Source organism: Channa argus, chromosome 4 (genome assembly GCF_033026475.1).
Source record: "Channa argus isolate prfri chromosome 4, Channa argus male v1.0, whole genome shotgun sequence".
Taxonomy (NCBI): domain Eukaryota; kingdom Metazoa; phylum Chordata; class Actinopteri; order Anabantiformes; family Channidae; genus Channa; species Channa argus.
This window is the reverse complement of record NC_090200.1, coordinates 18,289,768-18,310,020: the sequence shown is the minus strand read 5'-3', so window position 1 is coordinate 18,310,020 and position 20,253 is coordinate 18,289,768. Positions and strand designations below refer to the sequence as shown.

The following is a 20,253-nucleotide window of genomic DNA, read 5'->3' as shown; positions in this document are numbered from 1 at the left end:
ACCGGTTTGGGGTCTATCGCTCCACTGTGTGTCGCAATATGAGCAGCGACACGCTTTTTATGCCCTTTGTATGTAAGGTGCACACTAGTTGTTTTATAAGGGTTTCATTTGTAACTGTAATTGTGTGTAAGCATTGGTTACCAATATTAGTAATGTATAAGTTGTCTTGTGCAAATTTCACTCCATTTAATATTAAATCACATGTAAAAGCAGACAGTGGGATTCCCAATTCAGCTTTAATGACCATAAATACAACTGTGACAATATCAGTAAAGTGGTATCACTTTCAGAAGCTCTCCCATCCCTGCTGCTGCCTGCTGCAGAGTCAACAAAGCCTAGGGGGCGACTCCACTTTATATAGGCTCTAAATATAACTGGAATGTGGTGGAGAGACGTCATTCCCAGGCAAGGAAATGATTTGGCAATCCCTTGTCAGTTTTCCTTAGTGTTCACTAAGCTGCTTCCTGCGCACTTTATGCGCATAGGCTAAATACACCCGAGTTTTTATTTATTAACAATCACAGATATATGTCAACTCTTTTATTTCAATAACTACCTACTATTAAAAAGAAAAAAAAAATCCAATGACCTACAGCGACAACGCAGGAAATGAGAGGAATTGAGTTGTGTTGAACGTAACTTGTATTCAAACGATGGACCTACAACACATTTGTTTCATTTGTTTCTCACACTAGATGTCACTGTTGACTTCTTGTCGGCTTGTCAAAGTCTTGTTGACTTTGTGAGCTGCACAAGCTCTACTGAGCCCACAGCTGCCCAAAGTTTGTCATATCAAAGAAAAGTGAAGGCAATATCAAGCCAAATGTATGTTTAGTGTTAGTTTAATTATAGACATTCAACGTCACTGAAAGCCACTCTTAAGTAGGTGAGTAGGTAAAATTAATGTAACACACGTCTAATTTTGTATTTATTTTTTGTCCTTTCGGCTTATCCCGTGAGTTCAGGGTCGCCACAGCGGATCATTTCTCCGGATGTTGATTTGGCACAGTTTTTACGCCGGATGCCCCTCCTGACGCAACCCTTCCCAATTTCTACCGGGCTTGGACCGGCACTACACAGCTGGGGAAGGGAATCTAATGTTTGGATTAAATATTTTTAATGAACATCTATCGCAATGACATATGGCAAAGATTAGTAATTAAAGATCAAACTTTGTGAAACTGCAATTTTGTGTTAGTGTTTAGTTTCATAAGAAACTGCATTAGATGCACCACACTTAGCATTGTTATGGGAACATTAAAAAAATAATAATTTTACTATCTGTATTTAAAAGTAACAAAAAAAAAATACTTCATTTTCTTCAAGAGTCCCTGTTTTCACAATTAGCAAAGAAATATTCTTCACAAAGTTTTAACTGACATATGTAGCTGCAGATTCAGCTGCCCAAATGTACAAACAAGTGTCACAAAAGTCGACACAGTGGAGGAAATCCCACATCCATATCTCCAAAGTGGAATGAAAAAATAAAATGTTGTATCACTGTTCTCTTGAAGAATGTATTTATCTCTCTTGACACTGCAGTGCAACAGTCCAGTGCAACATTTATATTAACAAATTCCGTTCGTACCACAAGGATAATTTACTGTCAGTTAGTTTAAAACGTGACTCAGGTGTGAAATCTATAGGAGTCAGCATTATTTCGTTAGTGAAGGGCCTGCTACTTCTGTAAATTATAACATACATCTATAGGTAAGGTACAAAACCTCATACGTAGAATAAGATTAATTTGGATTAGCTAACTATAGATTTGAATATAAACACAGTTAAAGCTTTCCCACACGCATACAGCAGTTCTGATATGCCAACATTAGCGTAATATTTTAAATAAAACATCTCTACTTTCTACATATGAACAAGACATATATTCACTGTATATAAAACTATAGTCGAACAGTTTTGATAACTATTTGCCAAAAATTAAAATAAGCTTTATAAAAGGGATTATTATTTATGAAAAAAAATGAATCACTCTAGCTTTAGAAGAGACATGTTAAAAGAATGTAATCCGGATTTCCCCAGATCTGATGACTAAAAGAAGTCTGTTGATAACCTAGCTGATTTCTGAGAAAAGATCATATCCAGACACATGACAGCTGCATCTTATATTTTATTACAACAGAAAAGTCTGTTCTTTCACAAGAGGGCAGTAAGCCTCCACTTATATATCTTCTCATTACCAAACGTCAAATCAGCATGTACAGTGACATGCTTGATTTCATTTTCGTTTGTAGGGACCTCATACAGACATGCATCATTTGTGAGGAGAAAGGAGATATTATTTCTATATTGGCACCTGTGTGACTCCACTGATTAGTCTGTATGGCTGCTTTACACTCTTTTATAATATGTAACAGCATTGCGTTCTGCCAGACTATCGATTCGTTTCGATCATTTTTATATCACTGAAATATCAATAATGAATCAATTCAATATGTTAAGGTGTCTGTGTGTTGTCCTTTGTCCTGACATTTGTAAGATACAGTTACTTTCAGAAGACTCGTTTTAAGGCTTTTATTATGCGGTACATTTGAATTAAACCAATGCACAACTTTCTTTACTCTGAAAGCGAATTTATTGAGAATTCACTGTTACGCCAAGTCCTTTTTAGTCCTACAGGACTCTCAACAAAGTTTTCAACCAAACGTGTATATTATTCATTCATATTAGGTCACTTTTATAATAGATTAGTCGGTTTTCATCCTTTCGTCTTGTGAGGTGTCGTAGAGGTGGGAGTTGGTGGGTCCTCTCGGTGTATTGCAGCTTTAAAACAGTCCACAATGCCTTGCGGTGTCCCAGTTCCGATGCGATGTATTTACCAGCCGCAGAAACGAGAGGACTGGGGAGAGGGGATTTTTCCGCAGCTTGTTGGTGAGACCGCAAATGACTAGCGCACGGAGAGGACGGACGCAAACTTTGGGCCAGACGAAGAAAGCGCCAATCATCAGTTTTTAGAGGCGTCCGCAGCCTCGTATTCCGGTTTTGTTCAGCAACTAAATATTACTTTGTCGCAGTTCGTTGGAAGTGATTCACCGGGCAGTGAAGGATAATGTTTTGCGGAATTCACATCATCACCTATGTTCTTTGCCTCCTCAACTTTATTTCGGACAGGGAGCCCTAAGTTGAGTCCTGTTTGCGCCCTAAAGGTAAGACTGTTACACAGACCTGCTGTAGTTGTGGGGGCTGAGATAACGGAGACATTTCTCTAGTGGAAACTCTGGGAGCCCGCTACAGCCCGTTATCGCCATTTCTCCTGCCGCGTCCCACCACATCAATGAGGAAGGGATGCAGATTGCCGTGCAAAGGCATGAGCGCTGTTAAATCTTTCGGGATGTTTGGTCCCGGAAGGTCAAACTTCCTACCTGCGCTTTAATTCTATAGTATTTGTTCGCTGGAGAAATAATAGAAATTGGAACCATTTTAGCTGTTCTCTGTTGAGTCAGACTTTTATCCGTTTGCAGTATTGTCTTGTTCTATTTTGTAGAGCAACCACTTAAAAGGTTGGTTTGTCAGTCACATCGCTATAATTCTCCCTCTCATGGTTTTAGAAACCTTTAAACTCCAGAAAATGCAATAAATCACTCACATTTCCACCATTTATAGCCCATTGTTCTTCAGGTGAATCGGGATCAACCTGTAGAGTTGCTGTACTCAACCAAGGGTTTGTGTCTCACAGTTGTGTGCTCTGGGACCTTTGCAGATGGCTTTAGTTTAAAAATAGAATATTGTAATTATTTACTGTGTTTAATAATGGTATAACAAAGTGGAGGCTAGGCTGAAAAAAAAAACTACATACAGACTAGAAAAAATAAATAAGTTTGGCCACTTTGTTGCGTTGCTGCCTCCAGCTTCTGCCTTGGAAGTATTTTAGTTCCATAAATGGTTATATGACAGAGTATGATTCAGCACCAAATGGTGTTTGTGAAACAGCTTGATATGTAAACCTTGGTCAGAGGCCTCTTGATTCCCTGCTGTGTCTGTCTCAGTGCAGGAGTCTGCAGCCTTACCCGCTGGCTCTTTAAAGCTGGCTAGTGAGCAGTGGATATGGCAAGGGAACAAAGGCAGTATTATTGCTGGCTGAACGTGCCGTCCAGATGTTCGAGATCCTGCCAGCACTGACCTTCCAAATGGGGGAGGCTGCTCCAGCGCCTAATAGTTTAATATCAGCCAAGCAGAGAGAGAAAAAGGGAGGCTTGCTCAGGGCTAGGGCCACTGGAGAGCTTGCAGGACGTGTGTGTGTTGTTTGTAGCGTGACAGGACATGGGTTTAATCCCAAATGCCTGAATCTTCAGATTGGAGAGTGAAAATTTGGAGTTGGAAAAGTCTTAAGAAGTGCTGGCCAATGGCTGCTCTCTTTTATCTGTATTTTGGGGCTTTTTTGGTGCTTTACAAGGTTTTAAAAGCTTTTGCCACATGAAGGGAGTTTGCGACTTTTAGCCTCTGTTTGATGTACAGAGTCATGTTTATTTGAAATAACGTTGATCTCTGATGCAGGTGTTCAGTCTTCTCATTGTGTTCAACATATTAGATACTAGTGCAACTGATAAGATAATGCTGACATCTGAAGATGTGAAATTTATTACAAAGAAAACCATAAGCATTGTAGCTTCACTGATTTGTTTTTCAGAAACATCATCTTGAGCATTGCTCTTTTCATTTATTCAGAATATTGCGAACACAAGTGTGCTGATATTGAAATGTTTTTTTGTTTTTAAAGTTAGCATGGCTGCAGTTACTGTATCTGTTGCATAGTCTCCAACATCAGATTGGACGGACCTATAGCTTTCTTATCTTAGTCATGGCCCGTTGCATTCTCACAGCTGAGGAATGCGTGTCCTGGATGTTATCAGTTTCCACTTTACGGGATCAAGGCCCATCTCTGACAGCAGTCTTTGCTCTGTAATGTTTACATTTGTAGAGAGTGCCAGGCTGGCCTATTTGTGATCTTGTTCCCACTGCAGGACCCTCCTGCCTTATACCAAAGGGGCCCATCTATGACATTAGTTGTTCTCTTTTTTCCTCCATCTAAATATGCTTCAGGCCTGTGGATTATATTGGGTTGTAGCACTTATTGACAGTCTAGAATAACTGAAGGGGAGGAAAGAGGTTTCTCCAGTTTGTTTCAACGATTGAGTTCACAATAAACCAGCCACTGTCTCTGGTGCTCACAGAGATCTATTTCACAACAGATCTGCTACCAATTACAGCAGAGTATAAATTGCTAGTAATTACATGTTACCCTACAGGGAGTGTAATTAGAATTAAAGGTTGGTTTGCAAGAGGCAAGTAGGTTTAAGTACTAGAACAGACTGTTGTCACTCTAGTTTGTAAGAAGTATCCCATTGTCTTTAATTAACAGCAGTGTGGGGGAATATCGAATGCCAGAATCCTTCCATAATAAATTAGATGCTCATTTCAATTAGCTACTTAGATGTAAAGCTCATTCAAACGGTGTAACCTTCTGTGCTTTGTGAATAGGTTTCCATCTTTGTGAACAACGGTCAGTACATTTGGACAGGAATCAGAGTGTAATCGCATCTGTTCACTGAGGTAGAACTTGTGGAAAATGAGTGTTTTCCTGTGAGATCATTTTTCTTAGCTTGGTTCAGTGGCTGCCCTGCAGGCTTTCTCCTGAGTCGAGCGCTCTTGGTTTTGTTTAAATGTACTGAAGGCCCATTTTGTTTTCCTCAAATACCCCCTTGTTCAGCAAACTGCTTGACTGCATGACACTCCGGCCACTTTGTGATCCTTGAAGGACTCTAAATTCCTCAAAGAAGCACTGTCATATTCATGCTCCTGTAGTCAACACTTTTACAGTATGTCTTTAGTGTGTGTGTTACAGCAGTGTGTTGGTCGTGTTGGAGCCCCCACAGGAACATATGGTAGATTGTTTATACCATCAGCCAGTTGAAGCATCTTGCCTGCCAGCTCAGTCTGTAGGCCTGGAGAATTGTCACCAGCAGCAAGGTGGGCAGGCAGGCTGCTCAGTGCTGCTCACACACCTCATTGCTCTGAGAGGAATGCATCTTCAGTCATCACTGATCAAACGCTACAAGGCAAATACATGAGTGCAGGTGCTTAAGTCATCTAGTTTTGCTGCTGTTGATCATCTCTCAGCTGAGCTTAAATAGAATTTAAGCCCTCATGAAATGCCTCTCTGGCTTAAGATAAGCAAAGCAGAGAGCGGGCATCTCCCCAGGCTGTGGCTTTGACAGGCCAGAGGAATGGAGCTTGTTGAGCTGAGGATGGCACTCTGCCTGACACTGCTGTGCCTGTATCTTCAGTTAGGTTTTATGGGTTAATGTTACAGAATATAAATGTTATGAGACTGGACCAGAGTAAGTGACATTTGTAAATGCCCTGCTGGGTCTTCTAGAGCTTATACAAGAAAGAGTCACGGACTCAAGCTGTTTACTTGGTCTGACTGCACATGAAAGGTTCAGTTTTGTTTAAACAGATTTATTTGTGTGTGTGTGTTTTTGTGTGTGTGTGTGTGTGTGTGTGTGTGTGTGTGTGTGTGTGTGTGTGTGTTTTAATTCAGAAAGATTAGTGACTATTATTAATGCCGATGTAGGCTCCTTTACGGTATCAAAAATCCCCCCTGACTCAGATGCTGTTAGTCTTAAAGTATTGTTATAGGTTGTATTTTTAGATACCCCCCCAGCCCACTGTGTAAAATCCACTGCGTCTGCTTTGAATCAAGACTTTCTCTATTATTATTTTAACATCCCCCTGTTAAAAAGGGTTAAATAAAATGGTGACAATGCTTATGTCACTGCAGAAAAAAAAACACCAATGTGTGACTGTTTTCCTTTTTCTCTCCATCCTTTTTGCCCTTAATGCCATTTAAGGGCAGTCTGAATGAAGGTCAAACACACTTCCCAACCAGCTGTGAACACTCCAAGAATAGAGTGATCAGGAGCCAGCTCACTGACAAAGATGATACAAATGCGCAGACATTACATATTGCATTAATAGGAAATGTGACGTACACAAAGTGTATCTGTCTAATTTACACACACTTGAAAATTGGCAGAAATGCCAACACTTGACATTTTTATTCTTTCATATGAGTGGATGTGCTTTTCTTTTGTTTTATCTGACCCAATTGGGTTACGCTGGACAAAACATTCTGTTTAAAAACCTTATTTTTAACAAAGTTGCAATGGGATTTGTAAAATATTTTTGGACTATAGTTAACAATTAATAAAAATAAATGATATAATAATCAAAAATAAAAATAAAAGGAGTTGCAGCTCCAGAGGGTATCTCAATGTTACCTTGCAACACTGCTTATGACTTTACCATATTTAGAAAGGCAGTGGGCTGTGAGTAGGGTGGCCCAGTATGAATGACTATGAATGTGGATAGGGAATACACAGTCAGGGGAGGTGTAATTGGTAGGTGGTTGGTGAACAAAAGGACCCATTGACTCAATAGTGGAGGTGCAGTGAAGGTAATATCCACAGAGAGTGATACAGATCTGGAGAGATGCCATTCATTCTCTCCATTTACACTGTCCTTGAAGAACATTTGAAGGATCTGTTCTTCTGTGGATTTTACATATACTGTCATTAGTTTATCTATATATTTACTATATCTATATATATATTTATAACATGTGCTTTTTAAGTCTGACATTAGTCAGTGGTTTACATTTTTCATCACAGCATTAATACTTTGTGAAACATTCAAGATGACTGGCATCAAAAACAAGACTACTCCATGGTCTTGTGTTAAGATTCTCCCTTTTCATTCTTTCTGGATTTCACTCTCTGTTCCTGCCCTCACACACTGAGTCTCTCATCCTGCTCCAAGCGATTCTTTGTACAAAAGCAGGAACTGGGCTTGGAAATGTCTCCTGGCAGGCTTTTCCTGCACCCCCAACAGAACAAAACAACAGCATCATGTCCAGCTGCTCCAAGCATGACTGTACGAGCTGCACAAATCCGTTCTTAAAAGGGCAGAGGTTTACCTTAAGCTGCTGCTATGTTGGCCTGACTGTCCCCTATATTTTCTGCCAATTTGACCACTTGGTAATTAAAAGCACAGGTGGAAACATTTGCGTGTGCGTGTACATCTATTAAGACTTTATCCTTAAAGGCAGTTGAGCATTATAACCCTCGCCCTGAACATCCTGACACAGTTTCCTGTTTTCCCTTGTGTTTCCAGTGAAATAGCCACAGCAGCTTCAGTCTTCAATAATGTTGGGGCCAAAACACCACGCTCTGCCCCCTTGCTTCTGACCTAACATGGAGCTCAAGGTCTGGGTGGATGGAGTCCAGAGGGTCGTCTGTGGAGTGACTGAGGCAACCACCTGCCAGGAAGTGGTGATAGCTCTGGCCCAGGCCATAGGTGAATAATTCAGATTTTAAAAAACTACAAGTATAAGTAAATATAAACTGTGATCAGATTTAAAAACATTATGTTCCTTTATTTTCGATGCTGTAACTTATATAGCTTAACTTATAACTTATATAGTTAGTCAGACTGTATATCAGTTACAATTAATGGGCAAGTCTATGGCAAGTTTTAGATCATAAAACAGAACATGTAGTCGTGTGTACAGCGAACCCATTAGTCTTTCAGCCGAATTGGTTAAAACAGACAAGGGCTAAATATATAGACTTTGGTAGTGGGCTAGCAACAATATATATTTTTCTTTGAGTTGTCAAACACTATCTTGAACATATGTGTTTAATGACTGTAAACGTATGTCTAGGTTATACTACAAATGTGAAAATGTTCTGGGTTTATTGTTTCCCAGTTAACAGTAAACAGCAGTTTCCACATTTGCTGTGCTGAACTGCAACTTTTGTCACCCATTTATTCTTGTTCTTGTTTTGTTTCTCCTTGATGTCACACTGATGTGAGATAGTAAAACTTCAGGCAGGCAGCAGAAAAAGTGCAGGCACTCCATGCTGTCACCACACCTTAAACTTATCAAATGTCAGTGCAGTGTGAACCTTGTGTTCATCAATGTGTTGTCCAATCATCAACAACAAATTCGGCGTCACTGTATTTAATCTGACAGACTAAACCTTGACATTTTTCCATGCACACAGAACTGCAATTTACAACAAAGGTGAAGGCTCTTCATCAGTTGTATTGTTTTGCATTTATTATCGCACAAATCTAATATGTCTTTGAAACGCTGAAAAATTCCAAATTGCGTTTTGTCATGCTAAAAGAGATATTTGGGTTTCCTGCCTACATGTTAAACTCTTGCTGAAATACAATGGGTCACATAGGCTCTTCTAGTACTTTCTTCAATCCAAGCACCATCTTCCCCATATGGCTTCTTTAGGAAAGGAGGCACTTGAGCAGACTGTGTTGACATCACTTCCCACAACACACAGGGTAGGAGGAGGGGAAAGTCTGACTCATCCCTCGGTCTCCTGCCAAACTTAGAACACAGCACTTACGAGCCCCTTACTCTGCCTTTCTTATATTAAATACATATACATGTTACATGTTAGGATATCAATATTGATACTCTTGCCTTCTATTTTCCAAATAGTGTTATCTCTAGATTACCTTTTAAGCTGCATTAACCAATTATTTGTTACAAACACTGAATGAAAGGTTAAGCGTGTGTATGCCCATTGCTCCTGGTAGTCATAATTATTAAAATAATAATAATAATAATAATAATAATTGAGAACCCTTCCAAATGTGCTAATCAAGCAGAAAAAGTTATAATGTTCTTAGTTAAAGGGGCACACTTTGCTCTAAAACATTTAAGTAAATATTTCTGCGCCATTGCGAATGCTTTTCAAAGAGCCTTGGTGACAAGAGGCTTTGACTGGACCTCTCCACAGGAAGATATGTTCTGAAGCATATTTTTACATACAACTCCTACACTCCCATATCATAAACGACACTGAGACAAGCTGGTTGAACATTACATATTACTTTTAGCAGATGGAAACATATCACCAGCAGTGTGATAATTATGTTGCACTGCATCTTGCTAACATGTTTTCCCAACAGTTTCCTAAGATGATTGCATATCATTGTTGCACTTGTGTTTTTAATTCTTTGTATCAAAATTGTGGTTTAAATTGATTACAACAGCTTTAATTAAAATTCTTGAAATTTCAGTCCTCTTCAAGTCATGGTGTTTCAAAGGTGTGTGTGTGTGTGTGTGTGTGTGTGTATGTATGTATTTATGTATGTATTTATTTATTTACTTACTTACTTACTTACTTACTTATTTATATATATATATATATATATAACAGGTCGCACTGGGAGATACACCCTGGTAGAAAAATGGCGGGACACTGAGCGCCATCTTGCTCCTCATGAAAGCCCCGTGGCCTCTCTGAACACCTGGGGCCAGTATGCTGGTGATGTTCAGCTAATTTTGCATCGCACAGGCCCCTCCCTGACCGAACGACCCCCCTCAGAAGGCCCCCCTCTAAAAGGACCTGAACGTGGATTGCATCGGCAGAGCCTCCCCCCCCTTGCAAAGTTTCGCCATCCCAATGATCGCTCCCTCCGACGTCGTGAACCACGCCGCAAGTCTCTCACATTCACAGGTGCACCCAGGGGCCTAAGGGAGATACTAAGCGGGGGCCGGATTGTCGAGGCTGAGGCCAAGCGTAGACTTGTCATGGGAAATGGTGGTAATCCCCACCATGCAGGTCCAGCCATTGAGACCGTATCCCCTGGTCTGTGGGCTTGTCGTATGGAAGATCTGGCAAGACTGGTGGGTCTACAGAGAGAGACTCTGAATGTGCTTGAGAAAAAACTGGAGGCCTATGAGGCTGAGCTCCAGGCCCGGGCTGAAGGGCGAGGGGTAAGAGGTGGAGGATTCCTTGGAGACCCAGGTGGAGGAGGAGAGCTGATAGAAGAGATAATGAGGCTGGAGAAACACTTGAGAAAGAATGAGGTGGAGATGGAGGAGGAGGAGTTTTGGGCCACAGAGCTGCAGATTGAGCTGGAGAGTGAGAGACAGTTAGAAGAAAGACTGCAGGAGCTACAAGGACGGCTGCAGGGATGTGAACTGGAGATTGAGGAAAACCTGGCAATGGTAGAGGTGTGCTATTTGTGTGAAGATTTTTCAGGATATTGCATTTAAAATACTCTATTTTAGTAGCCTGTTTTAGGAAAGGATGAACCTAACCAAATTATTGTCAAAAATTAAAGAATACTTTTATATTTGCGTTACAACAAGTTCTTCTCATTTAATGGTTTGTCATAAGTGGTTTCCTTCCTTTTTCTTAGCTGTTTGTCTCTTTATCCCATTAGGGGGTAGAGGCAGGTCTGGAAGAGGAACGGCTGCAGAGGGAGCAGCAAGAGACTCGGTGGGTCAGTGAGGCAGAGGCTCGTGCTCAAGTCCTCAGGGTCAAAGCAGAGCTGAAAGCCCAGGAAAGACAGGCTGTTCAGCTGGAGAGCAGCTGCAGAGCTGTGGACAGGTCACTTGGACAAAGCAGCAAGAAACTACAGGTCAGACATAGGCATACATTTAAGCACCTGTTTTTCATTGTGTTAGATTTTTTTAAATCGTACAGTTAGGTCATGTGGTGATGAAGGAAGCCATGAGCATGAATGCATTTGAGCAGATCTGTCCATCCGAATAGTTCCTTGTTGTTGTCTCTAGTGATGCAGCAACAGATGGGTTTTAAAATGGGATGTGAAGTCAGAACTTTGATTTCTGCTCAGGTCTACAGGTTACACAACTCTACCCAGTGTCTGTTTTTACCTTTCCTTTGTGAATCCAGTAATATCCAGTAATGAGACTTACATTTTAGTTAGGAATACGAGTGCCAGCCAATTCACTCACCTGTCTATTTAAGAAGTGATGCATGTTTTTTGGTTAAAATGTCAGCTAGAGTATTGTCAATAAAATTCCCTCGACAAAAGAATAAATCAAACACAGTTTCATACAATCTCTGTCTTTAGAAGTTGCATTCAAGCTGCTGGTAATGCATCTTAAAGTATAATTTCTCCTGGTGATGTTTCCTCAAAGGACATGCAGCACGAGCTGGAGCAGCTGACCAAGGAGCTAAGGCAAGTTAACCTGCAGCAATTTATCAAGCAGACCGGCACCAAGGTCACAGTGCTGCCAGCTGAACCCAATGACGATGAAAGTAACCACAGCAATCACAGCAAAGGTAATGTAATTTAGTTATTAATATTAAATGGATGGACTTACCTCTCTTGAGAATGATCTTTAAGATTTAACCCATGCCACTGGAGGGACCAGTTTGAAACATTACGTGTCAAAGTGCAGTCTGTGGATAAATGGTGCTTTTTAGTAGCCGTTCACAAAAGCGACATAGTAAGTTTACTTTATATACTTTTTATTTAAGCATATAAAGTACACTTTGTCTTTGTGTCTGCCTGTTATTAGTAAAGTCATTCTGTTCCATCAAGGCACTTATTATTGTCCTACCTAATGTCTTGACATCCTGGTGAGAGAAAATGACTTTGCTCATTGTTAAAGTCTAGTGTGGGTGTGTGCGTGTGTGTGAGTGTGATCGACAGATTGTGATAGAGAAAATGGGGAGGGGGCGGGGGTAGTGGCGAGTACAATACTGTATAAGTTTTTACCCACTCTAGCAGCAATTACTGTCTCCATGCCAACAGCTGCCTGGATACAGCCAGACATGGAATCATTTGTTCACTGTTCTGAACTGCCTGTCCTTCACTCCTTCCATCATGCTGTGCCTCTATCACATGCTCAGCAGTTTCTGTGATGGGCTCATTGGACCAAAGCTCTGGTGTCCTACAGGACACAGGCAGTGAGATGATGCATAAACTAAGAGCAGTAGATAATAGGAGAGCAGTCAAAAACACTTTTAGGAAGGATTGCAGTGTAATACTGTAATTAGTCATAATGAATACTAATTAAGACTTTTAGGTCAGGTCTTGATCCTGCAATCCATTCTGGGTTGTAACCTGGTGGATAAATACTAACTTGACATCAACAGGCTAAGCTTGCAAGCCTAGAGCTAGATATCCAAACTTGGAATAAAAAGTTTATATGGAGAAACTAATATTGCACAAACTAACAGAATAAAAATAAAAAGACAGAAATTCACCTGTAACTATGTGCAAACATAAACATTACCTCTGTTTTTTAAATCTGTAACACAGTATGAATTAAACTTAATATTTCATCTCTTTCATGAGATTTTTTTGACTGCATGTAGTACTGCAGTCAATCATTGCATCGTTTAGAATAGCGCACCCCTTTATTAAACTTCATGCTAATGGCTTTCAGTTAATTAAAGGAATAAATTGTGTTTCGTGTCCTTTTAGTAACCTTCCACTTCATGTTTGTAAAATCTGCAGGAGGTTTTGTGCTGGTCCATAAAATGACTGCATCGGTTGATTCTCAATATGGTTAAACACTGCCCCTTGGTGGCATCATAGCACAGATGACATGTAGAGCTGACGACGCAGTACGTTTTTTTTAATCTGGAAAACTATTTGTGCTTATTAGGAATTTGAATAAAAACTACACTTTCAAATCAAGGTTTACTCAATAATGCAAAATCAATAGTATTTTTTTTTTTAAGAAAATCACTCACAGACATCACAATCTTGACCTTCACAGCAGTATTTTGCTAAAAAATTCTTAGCTCAAACTTTTTTTCCACAGACTTCTGCCATATCTTACTGTCTATATTAGTGACCAGTGTTTATTTAGTTGTCACATAAAACTTTTATTTATTGTATTGTTTTATATTTGTCTTTATTTTATGGGTTTTCTACTCAGATTTAGTTCCACTGTCGGGCTCACTGAAGCGCCCTGTTTCATCCCACCCAGTGTCCAGTCACCTCCGGGTCCTCCAAAGCTCTCTTAGTTCTGGCCTGAACCCAGAGGGGATCTATGTGTGACACAGTTCTGAATGGAGGGAACACAATTTGTCCTCAAAGAGCCCATTTCACCCCTGCACCTGTTTGTCAGTGGGTATCTTAGTAAATGCTACCTCAGTAGCACGGTACTATGCACTGTTATTTTCAATTACCTGGAAGCAAGCCTGATTGAATAAATACTGAAATACAGATGAAACAAAGCTGATTTTGAATGAAGATCATGGAAGACTTGATAATGAAAAGTGGGATGGACCTTATGGCACAAAGCATAAACACAGCAGTTCAGTCTCTGAAAATGGCAGGACTTTCTATAAACATCAGGCTGTTGTGGACTTCCTGTATAAACATATCCACTTAACAGACTTTTACTGTCACTTTAGTACCTGCTGAATGATTTTTATTGTTTTCATCACAAGCATCATGATTCTGAACTATTGCCTTTTGAACAGTATTCTTGAAAATCTTGGTATGTGAATCTATGAACTATATTTCTGAAAGCATATGAAATGTCTTGAGTGAATGCATTCTGCTTGGCATAATAGCTGGTTCTTATCTACGTAATGAAGACTCTCCTCCTGACTATAGTAAAAAGTTGTCTAGAATTAATCATTTTACTGTAGCTCAGTCAGTAAATGTTAAAACTATGCACTAATGGGTAATAGTTTTGTTGCTGAAGAATGTTAGTGTTTATGTACCAAAATGATGGCTTACTTTAAATGTTTTCCTCCTTTTCAGCTTTATTTAGTGAATTATGTTTTATTACAAAGAGGTTCATTCACAGTTACAAAACATATGCACCCTTGTTCCCGCAGTGATAACTGCATAATGAAACAATGTTAATTATCCTCTTAAGCTGTTTTTGTTGATAATTGACTATGCAGTATATTTTTGCCAAATGTATTGTGCTAGTTTTTCTGTAAGGATCAGTGGCCAAAGATTAGCAGGTCTTGTTGCATGATTGTGTTGTTAATAGAGACATGTGAAGATTAGCCCACAGTACATTAAATCAGTTTAGTTTCATCAAAAAATGGTGGCATGTAATGATACAGTGGATAACTACCGCAGCATTGTGTATAAGTGTGTGTGTCTGCAGATTCAGAACAGCCAAGGAATGAAGCCCCTTTTAGGTTGTAGCTCAGCTGCTAATCACAACAAAGTGCCTTATATTCATGTCAGAGTTGGTGTATTTTAATAATGTAAAGCTTTAGTATAGACATTGATTCAATGAACAATGAAACATCGGTGGATGTAATAGCGCCACGTTGCTGCACAGAGAGAAATGGCAATAGCACCTCTACAAAGTGGGAACTATAATTACCTTTACCTTTCAGTATTTTTGGATAAATGCATTTGAGAAGAACATTATTAATAATACTTTCCACTTTGATACTGTATTATTGCCATTGTTATACTATGTGCTGTAAAATACTTTTTAATTTCTTGTCATGCAACACATACTGTATAATGTACTGTAATTTGGATCAGTACTGTTACCAACGAATACATAGCGGATGTGATACAGAAGGGAAGTCCACTCTCACATGGAAGATTAGTATCTACAAAAACACATTAGAAACACAGCGTGTGTCTCTGCTTCTCATTTTGTGCAGAGACCTGTTTTAATGTTTTTACATTTAAATTAATATGATAGTCTATACATATAAGGGTGGATTTAACTTTAAGAAACCACTTGTGTGCATTATCCACCGTGAGAGGGGACGTAGCTGTGGTCACTGTTTACAATGGTTTATGTTCTAGAGAACTTAACGATGTCATCTGTAATTAACCTCTTATTTTATCCTGCCTTAATATACTGCAAAATGTTGACACATGTATGGCTGTATGTGGCTACTGATATGACTTGGATTGCATGATTCAATAAAACATTTGAAAATTAAATGTGCCACAATCAGTGCTTATGATAACTGTACATATTTGCCTTTGGATGTAGATGAGAATTAGTTTGTGTCATGTGCTTGATGCATGTTTTACTTGCTTTTCACCAGCAGATGGAGACCTTTACTCAGTAATGGTCAGAAATGTTCTCACTGGTAAACTGAAGCACTTTAATGAAGATTGGGAAAGTTTTAGAAAATGGGGCATCATTTTATCACCACACCTGTGTAGGGCGGCACCTGTTAAGCAACATGCAGAGTCCTTTCAAGCTTGGAGAAGGCGAAAGCTGGCACTGATTGCATCTTTAAAAATCATTCAATTTAGCACTTGAGCATCAAAGGTGATCTAATTACTCCAAAGATTATATAATAATGCAGTAAGCCACTTAAAGGCAACAATAAAGACTGGATTGATCTTAAAGCTTAAAGCTTTTGAGTAGTTGGCGGGGGGGCCCTTATTTTTCATCAACATGTACAGACCGAGACTAATCTCACTTCATCATCTTATCACATGACTTTTGTTTAAAGTCTTGGCTTACTGTACAGTCCTCTGCTGTGACCTGTCAGCTGATAAAGTGTGAGTAACAATACATTTCATTTGTTATTCTGAACAGCATGAGCACTGTGTTCTGAGGTTCCATGAGATGTCCTGTCCATACAGAATTTGAGCTAAATAAGAAGCCTGCAGAATTTGTTTTGATTTTTATTTTACAATTCATCAGCAATAATTTAGAACAGCATGTGTAAAGCATTAATGAAATGTGCAATAATTGCTTAGTTAAATCTTTTAAAAAACCCATAGACTTCTACAACATTGACATAGAGATGTATATTTTATGGTATATTCACAAAAACTATTTAGAGACACACATGCCACTTTATAGAACAGTTGATGGGAGGCAAATCCAGCGGAAGAAAACTACAAAAGCAATGTCATGTATGCAAAATACTATGAAAATCATCTGTTTAAGCAGTCACATGAGAAAAAGCTAAACAACACATTTGCTGGAAATAACTTCTTAGACAACAGGCCAAGGTAAAGTTAACGTTCTTAAAATGGCAAAGATCATAACTGATGTCACATGACCACAGTTTCTTTTTCACCTTTGTCATATAATTGTAAAGCAATGTTTTACAGAGTAAAAAAAACAAATTGGGGGTTAGTCTGGCATATATAGAGAAGCGGGGCTTTAAATTTGATTTTGCTTTGTCAGAACTAGAATTAAACAGTGTTTGTTCAGTTAGGAAAATTACTTCATCACCACTTGACTGTGTCTTCACAATCTTTACAAAGCATCTGGTGTCTGCTCTGCCCTTTTGAAATAAAATCACATGTATTTTTGTCAACTCAACACAACAAGTTTCAAAGAGATCTACAATGATTATAAGGTGACAAAGTGCACTTTACGTCTCAAAGAATAAAGATCATCCTACATACAAACTTTAACAACTGGGAAAATGCAGGTACATTCAATATCAAAGCTCTATAAGGTGCTATCCTACAATGTTTCCTAGAGGTACAGCCAGCCACTGCATCTCTGTACTGAAATGATCCACTCAGGACAGGTACAATATGCTGGTCAAACAGTCCCTTGTAAACGGAAGGTTCCGTCTTTCCATTATTCTAAAGGATTTTAATGATTGTGTTTTAATTTCTTTGCAAAAGTAAACTTAGATTTGTAAAGATGACATGAGGGAAATTAGGCATAACACTGCTCCCTTCACCTCATTATTATTGATGTATGATATTGGTATTTTTGTTGATGGTGATGCCATTCATCTCTTCTTAGGAGAAACAGTAATGTGCCTAAAGTTAACCCCGTGCAAAGTTGGGGATTGGAGTGGCTAACTTTCACCGTTACACTTCCAGAAGCACTTCTTTTTAAGCACATCTAGTGCACATTTACATGTTAATGAATCAGACTGTCTTCCAGGTACTAATATTTACAGTCAGAGTCAGCCAAGCTCTTAATAACCTTGGCAGAGGTCAGTTGCAACTCTATACATCCATTGAGATTCACTGATTGGTATATTGCGCACCACTGTAATACTCAAAATTTTGGCACCAATGCTGCCGTTTCAAAATATTTTATCAAAGAGGATAAAAAACTAAGTTCAGCACAACATAACCGTGTACTATTGTCAATCACTGTCGATAGTCATTCAGATTGATTACTCTAGCATAAGTGCAAAAGGCACACGCCGTAACGACTGCCCCCAGTTTTGCCAAGATATTACACGAGAAACTCTTCTGTGAAATCTCGTTTTAAAACTAGCAGACTCTTTTTTAATAAAAATGAAAATACAGAATGCACAGAAAGGTAACAGACAAATTAGCTTGTTTGACAAGGAGAAAACTGATCATGTGGGGTATTCTTGCTCTCCTGAGAGGCATCAGCTACGTCACCCTCCATGTCGTCACTCGCCGGACTCTCCTCACTCTCCTCAGGTGAGCCTGTCTCAGCCTCGCGTGACTCGTCGCTGTCTGGAGAGTGGGAGTCCTTGGACTGAGGAGAGACTCCAAAGTGTGCAGACAAGCCCGGGAAGGCGGCGGCAGCAGCCGCGGCGGCCGCGGCTGACGCGTGGGCAGGGTATAGCCAGGGGAAAGGGGACGCAAGAGCAGCGGCCGCGGGGTACACGTACTTTTCAATGTTGCTTTTGTCGAACAAAGGCATGTAAGACGCAGCGGCCGAGGGGTTGATGAAGTAGAAAGGCATGCAAATTGGTGTCTGTTGTCCCACACTGCTTATTCCCATCAAAGAGTTCATAAATGCCAAATCGGGCCTGGTGGGGTCTGCGCCTCCTAACCCGTTGCCAGGCCAGTTCATCTTTGGTTTTTTGGCAGCGCGATCATCTCCAAACTCTTGCTTGATCTTTACCGCCTTGGGTCCCTGCGCCTTATTGCGCTCACATTCTTTATCTTTGCCATCGTTCTTTTCGGCCTCGCCCCCATATCCACTGTCCGTGTCTGTGTCAGTCTCGTTAAGCTCCCAGCCTTGGGTTCTCTGGATCACCGGGACGCAGTTGGTTTGGCTGTCAGCTTTCTGCCCGTCTTGTGCGTCTCCGGCCGGTAGCTGGTGCTGGAGTGGTGGCACGCCGGGCTGGAACTGCGCCAACACCTTGTGGAGGTGGTTGATGAGTTGCAAGCACCTCTGCTCCCGTGACGTCCACTTCTCAAACTGACTCAGGTACTGCAGGACTTCTTTGGCACAGGCCTGGAACCCAGAGTGGAACGCATCCAGATCTCCATGAATGGGAGATTTCATCGGGCGGTCCCCTGCGAAACGTGCAGTGCAAAGTTGAACATATAATTACTGTGTGCAGCTCACGTCAAGGCAACGACAATGAGACAGACGCGTTTCAACAGCACGTTTGCATGTAAACAACTCTACTTACATGTAAATCTCTTGACTTCCTCAAAATACGCAGTAACTGGAAACACGATCTTCGGTACTTTATTTGTTATACTAGTTTTTTTTTTGTAGCCCACCCTAACCGAATGTCACCGAACACGACCGAAAAGCACACTTTCAAATAGATTGTTCATCTTACCGTTCTGCAATGCCATAATCTTCTGGTGCTGTTGCTCAGTGACAGCAGTCAGTGCGTTCAAATGCTTCAACGTTAACTCCAGGACAACCGCTTTCTCCAAATGTCCGAGGGTCTATGGAGAAAAATAAAAGCTCGTTTGGCTATTTACGAGACCTCTGTCATGTCGACTAATCTTCCCTAAGAACGTCAGACCCTTTTGTAATGTCATGAACTCACCGACAGCTTCAGATGTTCGGGTAACAAATCCTTCAGCTGCCCAATACATTCGTTGATTCTGTCTCTCCTCTTCTTCTCTATCAGCCTGTGTGGTAACTTGTATGCGTCCTGCTGGCAAAAACACACGCGTTTACTTTATTAAAACCCACTTAAGAAGTGAAAAGTTATAGTGTGAAATATCTGAATTAGTGTACATAATACCGTTGCTTAGTCAAAACAACACACTATATATTAGGAATTATATAAGTCACCACGCGCACCTTCCCACCATCCTCTCGCTTTATACCTCTTTTGGATTTGCACATATAGAGAGAGGGGTAGTCCACCCTACGGTAAAGAGGAGACTTGGTTGTGATAACAGTTTATTAGATAGAGTTTGACAGAGTTTCCAAAAGCGACACTTACCCCAAGAAATCTGCGTGCTCCATGAACTGCCTGTCCTGTAAATGCGGTATTCTTTCATCCATTGCTTCTCAGCTGCTGGTTATCCGCTCCCGAGCTTCTTCGGAGAATCTTTGTTATTCCACGGTCCACAAACGGAAGACTGAGGGGAGATGATGCACAGTCAGTGTCCTCCAGTGGAGCCGCGCGTCAGACTGATGTCTATAGTTCCCTGAGCTGCCACTTTGCAAAAGCCGTTGGTGCTGTGTTTAGAGCGCACGCGCGCCTCCGGTGGGGAACAGCTTCCGACTCACGTGTAGTCTGCACCAGCACAAAGTCCGGTAATTAGACCTTCTCT

At 40.3% G+C, this 20,253-nt stretch overlaps 2 protein-coding genes across 4 annotated transcripts; one reads left to right on the top strand and one right to left on the bottom strand.

Moving 5' to 3' along the window:
* The first annotated feature begins 2,807 nt into the window (after positions 1–2,807).
* LOC137126038 (ras association domain-containing protein 8) lies at positions 2,808–15,754 on the top strand. Of its 2 annotated transcripts, none has more exons than XM_067502436.1 (6): positions 2,808–3,164; positions 8,191–8,373; positions 10,263–11,056; positions 11,275–11,472; positions 11,996–12,140; positions 13,751–15,754. In XM_067502436.1, the coding sequence occupies exons 2-6, from the start codon at positions 8,271–8,273 to the stop codon at positions 13,870–13,872; spliced, it is 1,362 nt and encodes a 453-aa protein (XP_067358537.1). In that variant the 5' UTR covers positions 2,808–3,164; positions 8,191–8,270; the 3' UTR covers positions 13,873–15,754. The 2 variants fall into 2 exon arrangements, with proteins under 2 accessions (XP_067358537.1, XP_067358536.1); XM_067502435.1 differs by having other exon boundaries at positions 10,263–11,062.
* Positions 15,755–16,435: 681 nt separating this feature from the next.
* bhlhe41 (basic helix-loop-helix family, member e41) lies at positions 16,436–20,130 on the bottom strand. 2 transcript variants are annotated; one of them, XM_067502438.1, is made up of 5 exons: positions 19,920–20,130; positions 19,775–19,841; positions 19,515–19,625; positions 19,299–19,410; positions 16,436–19,023 (listed from the first exon to the last, which is right to left on the bottom strand). In XM_067502438.1, exons 1-5 carry the CDS (start codon positions 19,979–19,981, stop codon positions 18,080–18,082), a joined length of 1,296 nt encoding a protein of 431 aa, XP_067358539.1. In that variant the 5' UTR covers positions 19,982–20,130; the 3' UTR covers positions 16,436–18,079. The 2 variants fall into 2 exon arrangements, with proteins under 2 accessions (XP_067358539.1, XP_067358540.1); XM_067502439.1 differs by having other exon boundaries at positions 19,515–19,622.
* Positions 20,131–20,253: the final 123 nt, after the last annotated feature.

Excerpts from the sequence above, each read along its gene's own strand:
- LOC137126038 (XM_067502435.1), top strand. The coding sequence starts at position 8,271 with ATGGAGCTCAAGGTCTGGGTGGATGGAGTCCAGAGGGTCGTCTGTGGA. Across the intron at positions 8,374-10,262 it reads AGCTCTGGCCCAGGCCATAG|GTCGCACTGGGAGATACACC; the intron begins GTGAATAATTCA and ends TATATATAACAG. Across the intron at positions 11,063-11,274 it reads AAAACCTGGCAATGGTAGAG|GGGGTAGAGGCAGGTCTGGA; the intron begins GTGTGCTATTTG and ends TTATCCCATTAG.
- bhlhe41 (XM_067502438.1), bottom strand. The coding sequence starts at position 19,981 with ATGGATGAAAGAATACCGCATTTACAGGACAGGCAGTTCATGGAGCAC. Across the intron at positions 19,842-19,919 it reads GAGCACGCAGATTTCTTGGG|GGTGGACTACCCCTCTCTCT; the intron begins GTAAGTGTCGCT and ends TCTTTACCGTAG. Across the intron at positions 19,024-19,298 it reads GATTATGGCATTGCAGAACG|GGGACCGCCCGATGAAATCT; the intron begins GTAAGATGAACA and ends CACGTTTCGCAG.